Here is a 22,152-nt window from a genome sequence, read left to right as displayed (position 1 = left end):
AACAGTACAAGAGCATTGATAGATGCAATCCCTGCCCACAAGGAGCTCTTTTGGAGGAAGCTGGGGTTCTTGTGGTACCTGGAGTCTAAAACAGAAGATGCAGAAGGAACACAGGACGGAGGTCAGCAGACCTGGATATCAGTCCTAGCTCCTCCAGTTGCCCGCTGTGTAATAATTGTGGTATTTGTCTAGAGCTTACTATGTGACAAGCACTGGGGTAGATAGATCATCAGGCGGGGTACAGTCCCTGTCTCACATGGGGCTCACAGTCGAATGGAGAGGGAGAGCAGGTATTGAATCCTAATTTTACAGATGAGGAAACAGGCTCAAAAAAGTGAAGTGACTCACCCAAAGTCACACAGCTGCCAAGTGGTGGAGCCGGGAATAGAACCTGGGTCCTTTGACTTTCCACTAGGCTACGACCACTTGCCTGCTCTATGACCCTGGGCAGTTCATTTGACTTTTCTGTGTCTGTTTCCTCATTTGTCAAATTCATTCAATCATATTTTATTCATTCAGACATATTTATTGAGCACTTACTGTGTGCAGAGCACTGTACTGAGCGCATGGGAGAGTACGTGGCTCAGTGGAAAGAGCCCGGGCTTTGGAGTCAGAGGTCATGGTTTCGAAGCCCCGCTCTGCCACTTGTCAGCTGTGTAACTGTGGGCAAGTCACTTCACTTCTCTGTGCCTCAGTTACCTCATCTGTAAAATGGGGATTAATACTGTGAGCCCCACGTGGGACAACCTGATTCCCCTGTGTCTACCCCAGTGCTTAGAACAGTGCTCTGCACATAGTAAGCGCTTAACAAATACCAACATTACAGTACAACAATAAACAGACACATTCCCTGCCCACAGTAGCTTACAGGCTTTGGGGGTGGGGAGAGAAGACAGGTATTAATATAAATAAATAAATTAGAGGTATGTGCATAAGTGCTGTGGGGCTAGGAGGGGGGAAGAACAAAGGGAGCAAGTCAGGGCGACTCAGAAGGGAGTGGAAGATGAGGAAAAGTGGGGCTTAGCCAGGGAAGGCCTCTAGGAGGAGATGTGGCTTCAATAAGGCATGCCCCTCAAGTAAAACTGGGTTTTGCAGGGATTGTTTCTTAATAGTAGGTTGGGCACAATCCCTATCCTACACAGGGTTCATAGTCTAATGCGGAGGGAGAGCAGGTGGGAAAATCCTGCTCAGCTGTGGGGAAATCTCTAGCAGGCACTATGGGACCTTCATTGTACCATCTACTTCCTACCTTTTCTTCTCATCCCCAGTGACATGTGGTCCTTCTGGGGCTCTTTCAAGAATGCCAAGGTTTACACCTTTAGAGGGTCTCCCAAACAAGAAGATATTTTCATGGCAGAAACCCAAGAACCTTTGATGCATTGTCTGAGGATTCTGCCAGTAGGTTTTGGTGGGGTATAGAGGAGGGGGATTGTGCCAATATCTAATGAAGTTGAAGCTAGGCACATTGGGACTTACAGTTTCTTGACACTTTAATACGTATTCTGAAAAGAGACTTAAGGTGAATGCTGTTGGTTTCTAATGTGGGGCACCTGAGAAATTTGCTCTGATTTAAACTCTGCCGCAAGTGTATTCATGTTCTCTTTTTTTGTCTTTTTTGCAGGAAAAAATCTCTATACAAATGAATACGTAGCTATCAAATTGGTAAGTCTTGTTTTGTCTTTCTTTTTCCATCCCTTTGTGTGTTCGCCTGGGATAAGATAGGTACTGTTAAGTCCTTTGCCCTCCATCCCGATGAAATGTGTGCATCTTCAGCTTCTGAAGAGTTGCACCCTTAGGGGAAACAGGAGCAAGCTGCTGGGACTTCAAGTCGAAGCGGGAGGTTTCGAAGCCTGGTCTGTATTCTTCATGGCATGGAGAAGATTAACTACGAAATAGGGGGGACCAGGCCCACCAGGCTGCTCAGGGGACTGCTCATGTTGGACCCCACTCCTTGGCAACATTTGAGGTTTGGTAGCTGTTCCGAAACGCTCACGCTCTCTGGAGTCCTGGGTTAGAGCACGACAAAGTGGAGTTGTCCCTCAGGTCCTTAGTGTATCCAGGGAAGGTGATTAGTGCCTCCTCTGGCTCAAAGGTTCCTGTGGGGTTTGGGAGTACAATGGGGTCTTCCCCTCCTCCCCCTCGTTCCTCCACACAGCGGGTCAGTAGGTCACTTCAGTTTTTAGAAAGTGGAGCCGCACCCAGGGAGCCCGCCCCAGCCTGCCGTAGGAGCACAACAGAGCTGGGGGCTCCAAACGTGGCAAACGGGGAAGAGGAACGTAAGCCCATCATGCTAGACCAGGCCACCAGGTATGGTGAAAAATGGACTCCTGGGCATTAGGTAGGTCAGAAGCCGAACTGAAATAGAGTGCCAGAGTCCAGAAAAGGTAAGTTTGCCCATTGTTCGAATGGGAACTAAAAATCCTGCCCCAAGCATACCTATCTTACGGTACTGGTGGGAGGAGAAATAAGAGAATCTATGAAGAGCACCATGAACCTTTTGGGAGATATCCCAACTACTCTCAACATTGTGTTAGTATTTGCAGAGCAGAGGTCTGTGCGTGGCAGCCCAAACTCTGGCATGTCAGGTAGTTATTCTTTTGCCCTGGGAAGCATGGAAGGGGCTTCAGCTAGTGAGGATAAGTGACAGCCCCACAGCCATTGAGGACACTCAGAACCCAACCCCTTTTCACCTTCCCAAAGAATAGACACCCCCATCTCTTCCCCACCTCTAACCCACAGAACTCTCCTGTAGCTTGCAAGCAGGGGCAACTGAACGATAGTGGCAACTAAACTTAAGTGACCTGAAGAGCTTCAAGGACCTTAGGTGAGGGGAGGGAAAGGAAACAGTAGGCAGAATGGGCAGATGTGCTTGCACAGTTAGATGTAAGGGGGAAGTGAATGGGTGCAGCCATGCTGGAGGATGCCACAGAGGCTGGGCTTCCAGTTGCCCAACATTCCCACATTTCCTTGAGAAAGTTAGTCACTCGGGAGCTGAGGTATGCTGAGTCAAAATACTATTAACAGATTGTAAAGGCAGCCCACACAGCACATGAAAAGTGCCAATAAGTAGGAGTTTATGGACCAGGCTGTCCTATGGAAACCCTTCCCTCAAGATTTTCATTGGGAACTGGGCTGCAAATTGTCATGTCATTTTTCTATCTGGGCATTAGATTTAAAAAAATTTTTTTTCTATTTTGCACTCTTGTCTATTCAACTCTCACTAACAGAGATGGGCAATGTGTTCTGACGCAGGCGTAAGCATAGAGTATTTGGTTGTGTGCTTAGGATCTGGGTAAACGCATTGCCCTGGTGCCCCAAATCTGGTAAACTGATGGTCCTGGGAGATTTCAATGCGTTGGTGGGTAGTGAGGCGGAAGGGTGGAAAAAGTCATCAGATCACTTGGGATTGGGAAAGCTAAAAAACAGTGGTGTACTACTTCTTGTCACCCAACATCAGCTCATCATCACCAGCACTATCTTCTGTCTCCCAGCACGTCATGGATGCACCCGCGGTCTTAACAGTGGCATCTCATTGACTAATCATCAACCAATCAATCAGTAGTACGTACTGCGCTCCTACTGTGTGTAGAGCACTATACTAAGCGCTTGGAAGAGTACACAAGAATTAATAGACATGATCCCTGCCCTCAGGGAGCTTACAGTCTAAGAGGGGAGACCAGCGCCAAAACAAATTACCCATTGGAGGAAGTAACAGAGTAGAAAGATGTGTGTAGGTACTTCAGCATGGTGTGAGTACCCGAGTTCTTAAGTCAACCAGTAGTGCTGAAGTGGCAGTTGTGGGCAGATGACAAGAGGAGAGAGTGATCTCCTGGAGGGGAGGTGGTTTCAGAAGGTCAGAGCAGTGGTCTGCCAGCTGCGAAGGGGGAGGGAAGGTTTTGAGGAGTAGAGAGATGTATGCAGAATAATGCTTTAGAAGTATGATCCAGGCAGCGGAGGGAATATATGGACTGGAGAGCAAGGAGGCAAAGAGGTCAGCAAGAAAGCTGATACAGTCGTCAAGGCAGGAGTTGATAAGTCCCCAGACCAATGTGATGGCTGTTCGGATGGAGAGGAAGGGTCGGATCCTTGAACTGTGGTGGATGACGAACTGACTGAATGTTGGGGGTCGAAATGGAGGAGTCGAGGATAATGCCTAGGTTATGGGCTGGAGGATTGGGGAGGGTGGTGGTAGTGGTGGTGTCAACTTGGATGGGAAGAATAGTAGGAGGTGAGGATTTGGAAAGTGAGATGAGGATTTCAATATTGGACACGCTGAACTTTAAGCACTTACCAGGACATCAATATAGAGATGTCCTGGGGGCAGGAGGAAATAGGAAATTTGGGACTGGGCCATGTAGAGGTGGTAGTTAAGGTCATGGAACCAAATGACTTCCCCATGGCATTGGGGAGAACCAAGCCTTGAGGAACACCCCGGAGTTAGGGGGTTGGGGCAGAGGCAAGAGCTGGCCAGAACCTGGGAGGTAGGAGGAGATATTTTAAGGGCGAGCCTGATGATCTGTTGTATTCTCCTGAGCACTTGATTCAAGGCTCTGCACAGAGTAAGTGCTCAATAAATGCTGTTGCTTAACTGAGAACCAGGAGAGGACTGTATCAGGAAAACCAAGATTAGTAATGGTGGTATTTATTAAATGCCCATTTGGTGCAGTGCACAGTTACCAGGCGCTTGGGAAGTCCAGAATAATGAGGTAACACATTTGCTGCCCACAGGGATCTTACGCTCCAAAGGGGGAGACCATTGTAAACATATTTACAAACTAGAGAGGTCAAAAGTAAAGTAGCCTTGTATACTCGAGTGCTAAGAAGAGCTAAATTCATAACTGCTAGAGTTGACTAAATGGATGATTTAGCTCGGGTGCTGGGAAATTAATAGAGGAAGGCTTGTGGGAGGAGGTGGGATTTAAGAGCTGTGGTCTGTCTGATAGTCAATCGTATGTTTGTATTTTTTGTGCCCTTACTGTGTGCAGAGCACTGTACTAAGCACTTGGGAGAGTACAGTATAACAGACACATTCCCTGCTCACCATAAGCTTACAGTCTAGAGGGGGAGACCGGCATTAACGTAAATAAATAAATTACAGATATGTTCATAAGTGCTCTGGGGCTGGAAGGGGAGATGAGCAAAGGGAGCAAGTCAGGGCGATGTGGGCAGTGAGTTGAAGAAAAGGAAAAGAGGGCTTGGTCAGGGAAGGCCTCTTGGAGGAGATGTGCCTTCGATAAGGCTTTGAAGAAGGGGAGAGTAATTATGTTGGATATGAAGGCGGAGGGGAGGATAGAGGCAGGAAGTGGGTGAGGGGTCAGTGGCGAGATAAACAAGAACAAGGTACAACGAAAAGGTTAGCATTAGAGGAATGAAGTGTGTGGACTGGGTTGTAGTAGGAGAGTAGCGAGGAGAGGTGGGGCAAGGTGATTTAGTGCTTTAAAGCCAATGGTGAGGAATTTCTGTTTGATGAGGAGGTGGATGGACAACCACCGGAAGTTCTTGAGGAGTGGGGAAACATGGCCTGAACGTTTTTGTAGAAAAGTGACCTGGGCAGCAGAGTGAAGAATGGACTGGAGTGGGGAGGGACAGGAGCCTGGAAAGTCAGCAAGGAGGCTGATAAAGTAATCAATGGTGGGATCAGATAAGTGACTGTATTAAAGTGGTAGCAGTTTGGATGGAGAGGAAAGGGCGGATTTTAGCAAAGTTGTGAAGGTGGAACCGACAGGATTTAGTGATGGTTTGAATATGTTGGTTGAATGAGAGCGAGGAGTAAAGGATATTGCCAAGGTTATGGACTTGTGAGACAGGAAGGATGGTGGTGCTGTCTACAGTGATGGGAAAGTTGGGGGAGGACAGGGTTTGGATGGGAAGATAAGGAGTTCTGTTTTAGACATGTTAAGTTTGAGGTGATGGAAGGACATCCAATTAGAGATGTCTTGAAGGCAAGAGAAAATGTGAGACTAATAGGGGGACGGAGGGAGTTCCGAGCCAGTAGAGTAGTGTGCGCAAGGAGATGGAGGTAGGAGAATCGAGAAAGTGGAACAGCCGGAAGGTTGGCTTGAGAGGAATGAAGACAGCGAGTTGGGGATCAGTGGGGGAAGGGAGCAGGTAAGTAAGGTGGGACCACATGGTGGAGAGCCTTGAAGCCGATTGGGAGGATTTTTTACTTGGTATAAATAGACATGAGGCCAGGAGGGGAAGGGTTTGAGGAGAGGGGAGATGAGGTCCGAGCTAAGCTTCAGAAAGATGATCCGTGCCGCAACACGTGCTATAGATTGGAGCCGGGGAGAGGTTGGAGGCTGGGAGACCAGCAAGGAGGTTAGATAGTGTTTCAAGAAGGGAGTTAGATTTGGCCAAATGGAGGTCATTGGTGACTTTGGAGAAAGTGGTCTCATTACAGCCAAGGAGTTAAAAAAAATGCATTGTAGAGGGACAGTGAGGTAGTTGAGGGAGAGGAAGTGGAGGCTGTTGGAGTTGGGACGAGAGCTGGATGATGCTACTGGGTCCAGAGAAGGTGATTTTGTTTTTTAGGATGAAAGACCTGGGCATGTTTGAAGGCAGTGAGGAAGGAGCCATCAGAGGTGAACAGTTAAAGATATCAGTCAGGGAGGGGAAATGAGTGGGCCCAAATATATTTAGGAGGTGAGAAGGGATGGGGGTTGGAGGTATAGGTGGTGGAGGCACATTTTGAAAGCTGGTGGGACATCTCCTCTTGATATAGCAGAGAAGGATGAGGGAGTGAATAAGGGGGTAGGAAGGATCAGAAGAGGTGGGGAAATCTTTTGAGGAGGTCACCCCTAATGGCTTGTTTTGTCCCCAAGGTAGTTGGCCAGGTCATTAGGAGTGAGAGCAAGGGGCTCAGGACACTGGGGAATTCAGGAGGGAGTTAAGAACCTAGACATGGGAGTCAATAAGGGAAGAGAAGTAGTGGTGCTGAGTGAAGGAGAGGGCAGAGTTTTAGCAGGTGAGGATGAATTTGAGTGATGGCTAAAATGGGCCTGCTGCCTGGATTTCCTCCCACAGCCCCATGTGGCAAGAGTGAAGGAAGTGTACTGTGGAGGTGATCCAGGTGTGCTGCAAGATGGTCAGAGGGAGTTGAGGGACTTGAGTGTTGGGCAGAGGATAGAATGGACGGTGAGGATTTATGCAGCAAGAGAGGCGAAGTTGGGTAGGGAGTCCACACAGGGCAGGATGGCCTGAGATCAGAGGAGAGCATCCAGCAGCAGGACTTGCAGTTCACTGAACTGACCATTGGTGTACACTCCATATTTGAGCTAGCAAGGAAGACAGCGTGGCCTAGTGTAAAGAGCACAGGTCTGGGAGTCAGCAGACCCAGGTTCTGGTCTTAGCTCTGCCACTGGCTTGCTGCATGACCTGAGGCAAGTCACTTGCCTTCTCTGTGCTTCATTTTCTTCATCTGTTAAATGGGGATAAGGTATCTGCTCTTAGAATGCAAGCCCCATATGGGACAGGGAGAGTGTTCAGCCTAATTATCTTGGGTCTACCCCAATGCACAGCACAGTGCTTTTGGCAAACATTAAATGCTTAATGAATACATTATTGCCACCACTATTACCGATACAGCCAACGTGTCAAAAAGAGGCATCCAAGTCATCCAGATGGCTTGATGTCCAGCTTTTGGAGATGGCAGAAGCAGTCCTATGGGGCCAAGGAAGTCTGTTGACAAGTATCGGCGTGAAAAACACCTGGGCGTATCCCAAAGCTGCCAGAATGCCGTTGCGACTGGATTTGACCAAGGGACAAAGATTGGCTCACTGAAAGTAACTCAGAGACTTACAAGCTATTTGCAGTGAAGTAAGACACGCATCATCCAAACCTCGTAGCTGCCCATGTTCCTGACAGAGAGACCTACAGAAATCCACTACATGACCTGCAAGTGAAGCTAAAAAATGTTGGGAGGCTCAGGCTCAAAAGATCTAGGATCTACTGCCGATCACTACCAAACTGGGATTCATCCCCAAAGAAGCTCTCGTGATCCCATGCAGACTACCATGACGCTGGTCGGATGGAGCCACCTTCAAGGGAGGCAAAGAGAATCTTTTTGAGATGGCAAGACCACCACAGTGATCTTTTGAACACCCTTTCCAACCCTGAGGGTGAAGCTTTTGAAGCATTTGAAAATTGGCTACAGTATGAAGGCTTGGGCATAACTCCCAATTTGGGAGGAAGTTACTTATGTGTCTATTGCCATTCCCTTCTCCCCCTGGGGGCCAGGGACTGGGTCTAAGTCCCACCTGGGTATTCTTTCCCAATGCTTAGTACAGGGCTCTGCACACAGTAAGTGCTTAATAAGTGTCATTTATTACTACTACTGCGGTCAAAGACCTGAAAATGGTAAAGAATTTGGATGCGAAGGCATTCTTGAAAAATCTACCTGTGTGGAGGGATATAATGCTTAGACATAAGTGCGGGTTTTTCTTCAGCACACTGGACACTGAAGAAAGGCCGCAAGACGTCAAAGATGCCATCACGATCACCATCTTCAAGAAGAAAGAGAAGAGAGCCGACTGAAACTACTGGGGCATCTCACTGCTTTCCCCTGCCAGCAAGGTTCTTTCTGGGTGGGCTTCTGAAGATCGTAGTTAACAATTCACTTACTGAATCCCCGTCTAGCTTCAGCCCAGAATCCATCACACCAGCCATATCTTTGCAGCCCAATAGATGCAGGGAGCAGCACCAAGACTTCTGAACTGCATTTGGCGAACTTAAAAAAGCATTTGACACCAGCAGCAGACCTGGGCCCTGGCAGTGATTAAGTTCATTTGGCTGCCCTGAGAAGTTCACCAAGATCCTCAGGCTACTCAACAACTGTCCTGTAGGTCGAGTCAGAGTTGAAGGCATCTGGGATGGCCCTTTCCCCTTCCAAAAGCAGGACTATGTGGTAAGTTGAGTGCTGTCCAAACCAGGGGGTGAGAGGAGCCATTGTCCCGATGGGATTGTCACCCAGGGGGCAAAGCTGGTGGCCTTTGGGGCACCCTCTGAAAGTAGAAAGTGGCAGCAAAATAAATCCAAGAAGTCAGCTCCCTTGCTTGCCTCCCAGCTGGTAGACCACAGCCCCTGGCCGGCCCTAATGCCTGCAGCGTTTATCTCCACCCCATCAGGCTCCAGGGCCAGATCAGAGGCTCCCTCTCACCCCCAGGCCTAAGTCCTGTGAGGAAAAGCATATGCTCCCTTCCCTCCAAAACCCCCAGACAGCTCGGAGGATGCTCTGAGGGCAAAACAGGTGTTGGGATTCTGGAGCTGCTGCTGCCACTTGGCTGGTCAGAATAGCTGTGGTGACAGCAGTGGTGGCGAAGGAGGAGATGGCATAGGAGCAGAGGGTAAGTGCCCTCTACCCTTTCTCCCCCTCTCCCTGCTTTCTTTTTCCCCTGTCCTCTTTTCCCTCCCTTTCCCTCTTTTCCCTCCTTCTCCCATTCTTCCTTATCTCCCCCACTTTTTTCCCTCCTCTTTCACCCCTCACCCCTTCAAAACTGTAGCCCAAGTTTCCTCACACATTGAAAATGAAAAGCTGTCCCCCCCCAGTCTAACTTATTCCATGCCTGTCACCTACTTGGGGAGCTCATCTTCTCTCCTGGCTTCAACTACCATCTCTGTGGAGATGACTCTCAAATCTACCTCACTAGCCCTAACCTATCTCCTCCTGCCTCCAGGACATTTCTACTTGGTTGTCCCACCGGCACCTCAAACTTAACCTGTCCAAAATTATTGGCTTCCAGATCTTCTCCCCTTAACTTTCCCGTCACTCTTGACAGCACCACCACCGTCCCCATCTCTCAAACCGCAGCCTTGGGCTCAACTCTTCTCTCTTTCAACCCACATATGCAGTCTGTCAACCAAATCCTGCTGGTTCTTCCTTCATATCTCCATAATCCATCTCTTCTTTTCCACCCAAAGGGCCACCACACCGATCCAAGCATAATCCCAGCTTCCAAAGCAACCTCCTCGCAGACCTCTTGCTGCCCAGATCATATTTCTAAAACACCATTCTGCGCACATATCTTCACTTCTCAGAATCCTCCACTGGTTGCCCATTTCACTGTGCGTCGAATGTAAACTCGTGGCCTTTGGCTTCAAGGGACTCAGTCTTTTCCCCACTACTTATGCTCATTTCTCTCCTACGACACGCCAGCTCATCTGCTTCGTTCCTCTCGAGCCAACCTACTCACTGTACCCGTTTTCATCTCCTTTGTTGCCAACCTCTCGCTCATGCCCTCCTTCCTGCCTGGAATCTTCCACCCGTACCTGTCCGGCAGACCACTGTTCTCCCCATCTCCGAGGCTCTTGGGAAATCCCATCTCCTCCAGAAGAACTCTCCCGTCATATCTTTTCACTCTGTGGCTTCCCTCTACCTATGATTTATTTTTGCATCCATTCCCCCTTGTTAGATCGTAAGCTCCTTGAAGCCAGGGATCATGCCCACTATATTAGTCTCTCCCGAGAACTCAGTTCAGTACTCGGCGCAGAGTAAGTGCTCAGTAAATACTTCTGTTTGATTGACTTGGCCGTACTTGAGGATGCAATGAAGGACCTGGAAGTTGGTGTCCGAATATTTTTCTGATCTACCCAGAAATGCTTTCAGTGCATCAGCTTTCAGCGCATCAGCTTTCAGTAGCTGAAATGCTTTCAGTGCATCATCAAACATATTTGAGGTAGTCATCAAGTAATTTCCGAAGTCTGCTGTCTGCTCTACCTCCCACACAAAAAGACATGGCAATTATTATTAGTTGCCTCTCGGAGGAAGCAGAGTACTGTTGCCTGACCATAAAGCCTGAAGGAATCCAAGGTTCTATACCCAGTCTGTACCCTGGAAACCCTCAACGCAACCCAAGTTTTTCATTGGCAATCAAAACTTAATGCTGTCACCAAAGCCTGCTACCCAGACAGTACATTATTCAATAACGCATGGATAGATAAAGTAGAACACAGAATTGTTTTTAAAAGTCAGCATGGCTTTTGGGCGACAGCAGAGTTTGGAGAAGTCGAAGGTCTACAATGCTGTAGTGCTGGCCAACCTATGTGACTTTGAGGATCACAGGACCACAGGATCACTCCCAGAAAGCACATTCGGCCTCTAGAGCGATTTCATCGTTGTCGTGCACGAGCCATATTCACCATCAAATTGTGAGATGAGATCACCAAGTCTTGCTGATCCTGGAATGTAGCCAGCTCACCAGCATTGAGGCAGTGCTCATCCCATCACGACTTTCCTGGGTGAGGCAGTGAAAAACAAGTCTCTTGCTTACTTACAAAGAAGTAGCCAATTGAATCGAGAAGGCCGGCATGTCTTTTGGTGGCTGCCGGGTTGTAGCACCAAGGTTAAATCTGAAAATCCAGACTGGTGTTGGTAGTAGTAAGCCCACTGAACCAGTTATAGATATCATATCCTGATTATTCCTCAGTTTCATCAGCATTGCCACAAGCCATTTTTTTTTTTTACATTGAAAGTACCACCAACAGAATGCTAGAGTGTAGTCAGCCTTCTTCATTGTTGTAGCAGTCTCCGCTGGATCGAACATGTGTGGAGAATAAATGCCAAACAATATGTTGAGTAGAAGTAGTGTGACCACAGTCAGGGTGGACAGAAGAAACACTTCCAAAACACCTGAAAGCACAGTCTCAAATAATATGGTTTGGGTATATTCTAGAAGGCAAGTGTTGGGAGAAAGTGAATTAGGAAACTGAGTTACAACCAACACTGGGCTGGCATTGGTGTCAGCAAACCAAAGGACTGAATCCCTGTGTTAGTGTGAAAGTGACCATTGGCCGCTCATAGAGGTTCTCAGTCCCATTGCTCACATTCATGGATACTGATGCCATGTTGGAAAATGGACAGATGTTTATAAATTATCTGCCTAATTCTGGCTCTGCCACTTGTCTGCTATGTGGCCTTGGGGAAGTCACATTGCTTCTGTGTGCCTCAGTTCCCCCATCTACAGAATGGGGATTCAATACTTGTTCCCTACTTAGCCTGTGAAGCCCAGGTGGGACCTGATTATCTTGTTTCTACCCCCATCGGTCAGTACCGTGCTTGGCACATGGTAAGCACTTAACGCATACCACAGTTATTGTTATTGTTATACTTATTATTAAATATGTATTGTATCAGAGCCAGACATGAAATGTACAATTCTGAGCTGATTTCCTGGCCTGATGGAGAGAAGCAATCCCTATACCCTCCCTTGGGCTACACAGCTTACTTGTGAGCACTTGGTTCACAGTGTGCTGTGCTCCTGCTTGCCCACTTCCTCGGTGACCTCTGTGCCTGGCACGGACGAGAGAGTACAAGTGGCCATAAGCAAACTGATCACTCTAATCAGTTCCTCACTGCAGGTTCTTTGTCCTGAAGTCTCAGGACTGAGGCTGATCTGTCGTTCTCGATGAGAGACTCTCATCATCTTTTGTGAGCCCATTTTAAAGCAGAAGGAGCAACAGGAACAGTTATGTTCTAGGCACCAGGAGATTAGCTTCTGATCTGGACCAAAATGCTACATTTGTCAGAATGAAGGACACTTCTGAATCTTCCTTCCCATTTCCCCTTTGTGCCTCATGCCCCTGGAAACACCCTCGAGTTGACTAACTTTAGAGGCAGGCAATCCCCTTGTAAGTTTTTGGGTCTCATAACACAGGCTCCCTAGGTTTCTCTTTAAAAAATCCAGAAGACTTTGAATGTGCTTCTTTTTGGCTCTCTAAATAAGAAAATGGGAAATTTGAGAAAAGTACATGAGCAAAAGTGAAAGTGGTCTTCGTGAGGTCCCTATTGGCAGAGTCAGAATTTTTCTGGGACTCCCTGCCTCCTTTCCTCCCTCCCCGCCCTCCTCCTCCTCCCCCTTCCTTCTCTTTCTCCTTCCCTCCCTGCTGTCTCTCGCCCTCCCCAACCCCCCACTGTCCCATTTCTAATGTGGTGGCATAAGATTATCATTTAAGATCATCTCCCCACTCTGCCCCACAATGAAGTGTTCTCTTTCACCTAGTCTACTCTATGCCACCACCCTTGTGGGTGTCTCCCTTGTTACATTCTACTGATGTCTCTTCCATCCAATTTGAATGTTCAGCAGGTCTGACTGAGGTTTGAGCAGTGCTTAACGCATTGCCAGTCCCTTACTGATCACATCTCGCACTTTCAAAACAGCGGTTATTCGTCAGCTTGTCTTCCCCCCATTAAACCATAATCTCTTCAGGGGCAGGGGTTAATTTTTCTACTTCTGCCTGTCTTCCAAGCCCTAAATACAGTGCTGCGCACACAGTAGGCCTGGGTCAATATGGTTGAAGAGGATGACAGGGATATAATGAAAATTTTAAGGAATTGCTCCAGGAGACATATTTTTCCTGAACTTTTTCTTTTCAGAGGCTGCTTTACAAGACACATCAGTCTCTCTGTGTTGTCTCCGTAGGGAGAAAAAAAAACCCTCTCCAGAGCTGTTTCTCAGTTGAATATAGAGCCAGGTTGAATAAAGCTACCATTTCATTGCCTAAAGATAGCTATGCTAAACAGTAATCAGCTCTTGATAGTTGAGATAAAGTTGTTGATCCTGTTGGCTTAACTTCCGCCTCTTTTTTTTTTTTATCCCTTCAAGGAACCTATAAAATCCAGAGCCCCACAGCTTCATTTGGAGTATCGGTTTTATAAACAGCTTGGCAATGCAGGTAAGGAGCAGCTGGAGGGCTCATAGGGCTGATCTGTAAACAAGTCCATCGGGAAGAAGGGGAACTCAAGTGCATGTATGTGCTGTATGGCATAGGTCCAGTGCTTTGCACCCAGTAAGCACTCCATAAATACTGTGATTGATTGATTGATTGATTACCTTTTCCTGCCAACCAGGGCTCAATTGCTCCTTCACTGGAACTGTTTCCATTCCTATCTCTTTGTGTTGGTTTAAGAGGCCAGCTTGACAGTACCAGCATAGTGGTCTGGAATGGAAAGGGAGAGGTATAGGGAGTTGGGTAATCAAGATTCTTGAGTTCTGTTTTCCCAACTCTGACTTAGCCCCCCACAAACGTTACAGGGATTAGTTCATCTTTGGACACAGGCTAAGCCCCTAAACCTTGGGCACTGAACAATATAATGAGAAGACGACTGCAGATGATCAGTTCTAAATGCCTAACCAGGGAACCCCAGAAGATACTGGGGCCAACTGGTATGGTCCAGCTGCCCATAGTGTTTTTTGGGGTGTTTTTTTTTTTTTTTAATTTTGTTGTGGGAGTTTTTTGTTCGTTTATTTGTTTTTTGAAGGAGGGAGAGTTACACGTTGTAGTGGGAGGGGTGAGGGTGGGGAAGTTAGAACCAAACATCAAATAGTCTTTTTGGCCATTCATTCTCAGTCTTCTTTGCGGGCTCCTCCTCTGCCTCCCACCCCCTAACTGTGGGGGGTCCCTCAAGGTTCAGTTCTGGGTCCCCTTCTATTCTCCATCTACATCCACTCCCTTGGAGAACTCATTCGCTCCCATGGCTTTAACTACTACTGCTATGTAGATGATACCCAAATGTACATCTCCAGCCTTGATCTCACTCCCTCCCTGCAGTCTTGCATTTCCTCTTGCCTTCAAGACATCTCTACTTGGATGTCCTCCCATCACTCAAGCTAAACATGTCCAAAACAGAACTCCTTATTTTCCCACCCAAACCCTCTCTTCTTCCTGACTTTCCAATCACTGTAGATGGCACCAACATCCTTTCTGTCTCACAGGCCCATAACCTTGGTGTTATCCTTGACTCCTCTCTCTCATTCAACCCACATATTCAATCCATCACTAAATCCTGTTGGTCCTACCTTCACAATATTGCTAAAATCCACCCTTTCCTTTCCATCCAAATTGCTACCACGTGAATACAAGCACTCATCCTATCCCACCTGGATTACTGAATTAGCCTCCTTACTGACCTCCCAGCCTTCTGCCTCTTCCCACTCCAGTCACTCTACTGCCCCGATCACTTCTCTGCAAAAAAAGTTCAGGGCATGTCATCCCACTCCTCAAAAAACTCCAGTGGTTACCCATCTACCTCCACATCAACCAAAACTGCCATCCCATTGGCTTTAAAGCACTCCACCATCTCACCCCCTCCTACCTCACCTTGCTATTCTCTTACTACAACCCAGCACACACACTTTGCTTCTCTAATGCTGACCTTCTCACTGTGCCTCAGTCTCGCCTATCTCGCTGCTGACCCCTTGCCCACATCCTTCCTCTGGCCTGGAACGCTCTCCCTCCTCAAATCTGACAGACAATTACTCTCCCCCCCCTTCAAAGCCTTATTGAAGGCACATTTCCGCCAAGAGGCCGTCCGAGACCAGACCCCGCCTTTCCTCTTCTCCCACTCGCTTCTGCGTCGCCCTGACTTGCTCCCTCTGTTCATTCCCCCTCCCAGTCCCACAGCACTTATGTACATATCTGTCATTTATTTATTTATATTGATGTCTGTCTCCCCCTCTTTAGACTGCAATCTTGTTGTGAGCAGCGAATTTGCCTGTTTATCGTTGTATTGTACTCTCCCAAGTGCTTAGTACAATAGTCTGCGCACAGTAAGTGCTCAATAAATACAATTAAATAAAGAATGAATATAATCTGGAGATGGTGATGGCTCTGCCAGGTTGCCCAGTCTCAGACTAGGCTCAAAACCCCAGAGCCCTCCATGGATTTTTCTCCTTTCAGGTATTTGGAGCCTCTTGTCTCCACCGTAAGGCTCTGGTTAATCAGACTTTTGGCTAATGAACCCATCCCACTTACCTCCTTTCATCATTGGTTTTTCATCTCCTCCCAACAGGTGATGCGAAGCCTCAGACACCACAGTTTGGTGTTTCTAGTGCTCCCACTTGAGTTTTATCTGGTTTTCTAGTTCCTGCTGCCTTTCACCTTCAGCCCTCTCTTGACTACAAAATTTCTTCTCAGTTATCTTCCCCCTGGATCTCTCCATCTCAGCTCATTTTCTAAAACGTATTGTATTGTACAGTGGTTTACACACAGGCAGCACTCAGCAGGTACCACAAATTGATCAATTTTGATCCCCAATTTCCTCGAAAGTCCCTGGCTTGGTTTTCTTGACACTGGCTTCCACCATTTATTAAGGGCTTTGGGAACCACTGTCTTTCCTAACCCTACAGAGCCCCAAGGAAGCCACTGGAATTTTTTGACCATACTGAAACATTAGTCAGTCCCCTCTCATTTGCTAGACTCTGCCACTGGAAGTTAGCGATTTCTGTAGTCTGTCCCCAAAATGGATCTCCTGAACCAATGCTACCCTCCCCCACAGTGAGCCCCAGAGTCTTCTGTGCCTGGGCCGTGGCTTCCTTGAAGTTGCCTCCCTGCACCCCACTGAGTCAGATTACATTTTCCAGGAGAGGGACCCCTTTCCTGTTTCCCCTTTCCCACTTCCCCTTCCCCCAGCGCGAGCTCCCTACCCACAGCTCTTAATGGCTTCGTTTCTCCAGTGCTAGGTTCTGCTGCAGGAGCCCGCAAAGCTGGAAGTGACCCCCTCCTGCTCTTGCCTCTTTCAGAAGGGATTCCTCAGGTTTACTATTTTGGCCCGTGTGGGAAATACAACGCAATGGTGCTGGAGCTGCTGGGCCCCAGCCTGGAAGACCTGTTTGACTTGTGCGATCGGACATTTACACTGAAAACTGTATTGATGATTGCAATCCAGTTGGTAAGTTTACTGAACCATTTCAGTGGGAAATCAAGACACTTCTTTCCTCTCCTCCTCCCCACCCCTTCCTCCTAAAATGCCTGGGAAATGCATATTTAGCTCAGGGCCAGGAAGGAAAGAAAAGAAAGGAGCCGTGAGGCCTGCCGGAAAGGCCACGGAGCGGGGAGTCAGAGGACCTGGGTTCTGATCCGGCTCTGCCACTTGTCTGCTGGGTGACCTTCGGCAAGTCACTTCACTTCTCTGGACCTTGGTTTCCTCATTTGCAAGATGGAGATTCAGTGCATGTTCCCTTCTCCCTTCAGACTGTGAGCTCCATGTGGGACAGGGACCTGTGTCCGAGCTGATCAACTTGTATCTACTCCAGTACTTAGGACAGCGCTTGACACGTAGTAAGCACTTAACAAATACCGTAATAACAGTACTGATGATAAGTTGAGATGGGGAAAATCCAGCCTAACCCAGCCCTTTAGAGACAGACAGCATTAGAGAAAGAAAGTGAAGCCGGTGCCCCAGCCCAGGGGAAGCCAATCCCAGTAAAGGTGGGACAAGTCAGGGCATTGGGCCAGTGTGGCTAGCTTAGCAGCTGGTTAGGTAGCTGGGCAATCCTGCTGGCTTTCTCTCTGTGGCTCCATTAGAAAGACCTGGGTTCTAATCCTGGTTCCTCCACTTGTCTGCTGTGCGACCGTGGGCTAGATGCTTAACTTCTCTGTGCCTCAGTTACCTCATCTGTAAAATAGGGATGAAGACTGTGCGCCTCATGTGGGACATGGACGGTGTCCAACCTATTTAACTTGTATCTACCCCAGTGCTTAGTATAGTGCTTGGCACAGAGTAAGCACTTAGCAAGTGTCACTTAAAAAATCAGGAAGAAAAGGCGATAGCTTTATTGGGCTTGAGAGCAGACAAGAACCTCTAGAGGGTGAGCCCAGGCCCCTTGAAAGAGAAAGTGTGGCTCTACATGTGGGTGGGGACCTGGCAAAGAGAAATCCCAAAGCCTCAGGCTTCGTAGAGACACCGAGGCCAAGTTGAGCTACAGGACTGCAAACCTGGTATGCGATCCCAGCTCAGGTGAGCTTGGGTCAGCAGAAACTCAGGGGACCCAGGCCAAAGTCTGCCTCTTCTGATCCAGATCATCTACTTCAACACCCCCGCACCCTGCCTCTTTTATACCACTTTTATAATAATAATTGTGGTATATGTTAAGCACTTACTTTGTGCCAGGCACTGTACTAAGCACTGGAGTGGATACAAGCAGATTGGGTTGGACACAGTTCCTGACCCTCATGGAGTCCTGACCCTCACAGTCTCAGTCCCCATTTTACAGCTGAGGTAACTGTGACACAAAGAAATGAAGTGACTTGCCCAAGGCCACACAGCAGATAAGTGGCAGAGCCGGAATTAGAACACATGACCTTCTGACACCCGGGCCCGTGATCTATCCACTATGCCATGCTGCTTCCCTTCACCTTCCTCCATTTCCCTTTCTTTTGCCCTCTCCTCTCCGCCTCCTGATATGCCCACGATTTTTTCAATCCAAAAGAAAGCCTAGAATTAAGAGAAGGGTGGGAGGAAGGATGTGCTCCAGTAGAGCAGCTGCTGTGGTGGACTCCTCTGGTAGCAACTGTGCGGCTTCCCTGCCCTAGGCTGTGAGTGAGGAAAGTTCCACAGGCCATGTTTTCTTCCCCAACTTAGCAGGTTTGTTTGAAGAGAGTGACAGTCAAGAGGCCCAGAAGTTTCCATTTTTTCCTCCATTCTTAATGAACCATTAAGGCCTCACAGTTCCCTTTTAGAGTATAAGACCCCTACCAGACAAAGAGTGTGTCTTGTGTTTCTGTCGTACTTCCCACAGGTCTGGTACAGTGCAGAGCCCCAAGGAGGTGCTCAAAAAAAACCCAAAACAGTACCACTACTGAACAGAGGAGGATGAAGTAACACATTCCTCAGATTTTAAATGAAGGGGAGTGAGGAAAAAGGCAGTAGAAAAGACAGGCCCAGTAGGGAGGGACGTCCATTGTGGACAGGGAACATGCCTACCAAATCTGTACTGTGCCCTCCCGAGCTATTAGTAGAGTGTTCTGCAAATACTAAGCACTCAGTAAATTCCACTGAATGACTGATTGGTTCCTCAAGCGTGTCTCCCCCACCCCCTGCTGACTGTAAGCTCGTTGTGGACAGGAAATGTATTTACCAATTCTGTTGCATTGCAAAGTAATGGTAATAATAATTTTGGTGTTTGTTAAGCGCTTACTATGTGCCAATCACTGTATTAAGCTTGGGGGTGAATCCAGGCAAATTGGGTTGAACACATTCCAAAATAATAGTTATAATAATGGTACTTGTTAAGCACTTACTGTGTGCCAAGCACTATTCTAAGTACTGGGGTAGATACAAGTTAGGTTGGGCACAGTCCCTGTCCCACAGCCCCTGTCTCACAGTCTTAATCCCCATTTCACAGATGAGGTAACTGAGGCATAGAGAAGTGAAGTGACTTGCCCAAGGTCACCCAGCAGATAAGTGGAGGAGTTGGGATTAGAACCCAGGTCCTTTTGACTCCCAGGCCCGTGCTCTATCCACTAGGCCATGCTAGTGGCTTCTCATTGTACTCTCCCAAGCACATAATACAGAATTCTGCCCACAGTAAGCACTCAGCAAATGCCACTGGTGATGAAAGGGAAGGGCTGGGGTTGGGGCAAAGCCAAGTCTGGGTGTGAGGTAGTTTCTCTTTTTCTCTGCTGGACCCCAGATCACACGGATGGAATATGTTCACACCAAAAGCTTGATCTATCGGGATGTGAAGCCAGAGAACTTCCTGGTGGGGCGGCCAGGGAGCAAGCGTCAACACACCATCCATATCATCGACTTTGGCCTGGCCAAAGAGTACATTGATCCAGAGACCAAAAAGCACATCCCATACCGAGAGCACAAGAGCCTGACAGGGACAGCACGATACATGAGCATCAACACACACCTCGGGAAAGGTAAGGGTCGGCCAAGGCCGGGACTCCCGGACTGAAGTGATCATGGCCTGATCACCTGGGACCTAAAAACTACTACCTAAGCAACCTCTCCTGGGCCTCCCTCTGTCTCTGGAGAAGAGTGGGAGTATGTAGCTCCAGCCACAGCCTACAGGGCTGCTGAATGGACCCTGGCCGAGAAAGCCTCTGAGAGCTCGTGTTTTGATTTACCCTCTGTAGGTGTGACTTCCACAGGGACTGGAGTGGGAGGGAGGGTGGGGTTGATTTTTTTTTCATTTGACACCTAATGAAGTGACCCTTCCAAGTATTTCTTTGCCAGAACAAAGCCGCAGAGACGACCTGGAAGCTCTAGGGCACATGTTTATGTACTTTCTCCGAGGGAGTCTCCCGTGGCAGGGTCTTAAGGTAACGTGGAAGCTGGCTGCTTTTGGGGTGGGAGGGCAGGGATGTTGGTCTTGAATTCTACTCAGAGCCATGGAAGATCAGGGCCACTGGGTCTGGGCCCCTAATGATGGGGGCCTTCTCTCCGTTCAGCCCAGCCCCACGGCGGTGTTGGCAACCTCTCAGGGGCCTGGGTCTGAAGCCTCCCTCAGCCTTAGTGGTTCCCCATCGGAGAGGGCCTGAGGGAGGAGAGTAACCGATAGCCCTCTGGGAAACCGGGGCCCCAGCCAGTACGGCTTCACTCTTTGGATTGGAAGTGACTCTTCATTCAACACAGTAGGATCAACTGAAGCCAAGGCCCGGAGGGAACGTTTTATAACGACAGTCGTAGTTCCCCTCATCGGTGGGGAAACTCGCAAGAGCTGTCTGGGCGGAAGCCGCAAAAGCGAGCTTGACGATGAGGTTGGAAGTAGTCCTGTTCCCCAGTCCCTGGATTTTCAGGCCAGAAGAGTTGCAGGCCATATGGTGGGTCTCTCTCAACTCCCTGAGGGAGATTCAGTTCAGTGAGTGGTCTTTTCCTCTTGGTCCCAGAATAGTAATAGCAGCAGTAATATTGATCAAGCACCTCTTCTGTGCTAAACGCTGGAGGGGGAAAAAAAAACCTGGTTTAGAATCAGACATTGGTTCCTGGACCTCCAGGGGTTCACGGTCTTATAAGGTTGGGCGAGGTTTGGCAACACGCACGAGAGGAAAGATGAAGTGAGAGAAATCCAAAGCCCTTAAAAGACAAAGCTGAGTGTCCCAACAAGTCTGGTGGTTCAGGGGAACTGGAAGGGCCTCGGGGGCTGCCGCCCAACTCATCGAGTGTCCGCTCACCACCAGGACTTCCCAACGATCTAAAATTTGTAGAGGCCTCACGCTGCCACATTTTACATCACTCCTGGCTGTCGTCAACAGCTGTCCTCTGTCCAAGGGGGCCCAGGGTCCCTGGAACAGAACTTCCTCAAAAACTGCAACCACCCTCCCCTTCTCATGACCCAGAGAATGAGCTGATTCGTCAAAGTGTCCAAAGCAAGTGCCACTTCCTGGAGGCAGGTTTGTGGGAGTGCAGCCGGCCCACATGGGCGCCTCAGGCCAGGGGTTCTCCTCATCTAGTGGAACAGAGTTGGGAGGCATCCACTACGTCCTACCTCCCTTGCTCCTTTCAGTGTCCCACCCTCCTCTCCGGTTCCACCTTGGAGGCAAGATTCCCCCATCTCTAACGTCACCTCTTGGGGGGGTGCGGGACATTTCTGAGGTGCGTCCAAAGATTTTGGGGTGTTCCCTGGTCACACTTCCGTGCTGTCTCTGCAAGAGGTCATGGCCAATTCAGCTGTCATAACCTCTGTGACTTTATCTGATCATTCTGAGAGGGAGGGAGAAATCTTCTTGGTACCCCGTGATTGCTGCTATCAGTTGTGCCCCGACATTAGTTCGTTTGTGTCTGTGGTTCTGCTGCTCTTTATGGAGATGATGGGATCATCTTGTTCTTGTTCCATCCAATGGTCCTTTGAGATATTCTCTTCTGGTTCCTCTGCTGCTGCTGCTGCCGCCACCACCAGTAACCATCCTGATCTGATCTTCCCGCTTTTTGTTCTTCATTTATTCCCCGGGCCCGCTGCCTGCAACTGCCCCACCCTGAAGCAGCATGATGTAGTGGATAGAGCACAGGTCTGGAAGTCAGAAGGTCATGGGTTCTAATCCCGGCTTTGCCACTTGTCTGCTCTGTGACCTTGGCAAGAAACTTCACTTCTGTAGGCCTCAGTTACCTCATCTGGAAAATGGGGATTGAGACTGTGAGCCCCATGTGGGACAGGGACCATGTCCACTCCGATTTGCTTGTATTCACCCCAGCACTTAGTACAGTGCCTGGCACATAGTAAGAGCTTAACAAATACCATTATTATTATTATTATTATTCTGCTCCTTTATTTTCCCCTACAGTTTACACACCACAAATCTCACACCACCCTAACAACGGTCCTGCAGGCGCAAGGCATAACAGTTGATCAGTAGTATTCAGTGAATGCTTAGTTTGTGCTGAGCACTGTACTGAGCACTTGGGAGAGTACGATACAAAAGAGTTGGTAGACATGA

The 22,152-nt window shown here is 48.4% G+C and overlaps 1 protein-coding gene across 8 annotated transcripts in view; it reads left to right on the top strand.

Moving 5' to 3' along the window:
• Window positions 1–22,152, top strand: part of CSNK1G2 (casein kinase 1 gamma 2) — a 114,005-nt gene that overhangs the window by 80,639 nt on the left and 11,214 nt on the right. For 5 of the 8 annotated variants that reach the window (XM_029052435.2, XM_029052433.2, XM_029052436.2 and 2 more), the window contains 5 exons: window positions 1,622–1,662; window positions 13,596–13,665; window positions 16,446–16,660; window positions 19,404–19,638; window positions 19,955–20,040. In XM_029052435.2, coding sequence (XP_028908268.1) covers window positions 1,622–1,662; window positions 13,596–13,665; window positions 16,446–16,660; window positions 19,404–19,638; window positions 19,955–20,040 — 647 coding nt within the window. Of the gene's footprint in view, window positions 1–1,621; window positions 1,663–8,789; window positions 8,903–13,595; window positions 13,666–16,445; window positions 16,661–19,403; window positions 19,639–19,954; window positions 20,041–22,152 lie in introns of those variants that run through there. The other 3 variants (XM_029052434.2, XM_029052439.2, XM_029052437.2) reach the window with 3 other exon arrangements.

The sequence above is a fragment of the Ornithorhynchus anatinus genome, chromosome X2 (assembly GCF_004115215.2).
Source record: "Ornithorhynchus anatinus isolate Pmale09 chromosome X2, mOrnAna1.pri.v4, whole genome shotgun sequence".
In the NCBI taxonomy this organism is placed as follows: domain Eukaryota; kingdom Metazoa; phylum Chordata; class Mammalia; order Monotremata; family Ornithorhynchidae; genus Ornithorhynchus; species Ornithorhynchus anatinus.
This window is presented reverse-complemented; position numbering and strand designations above follow the sequence as displayed.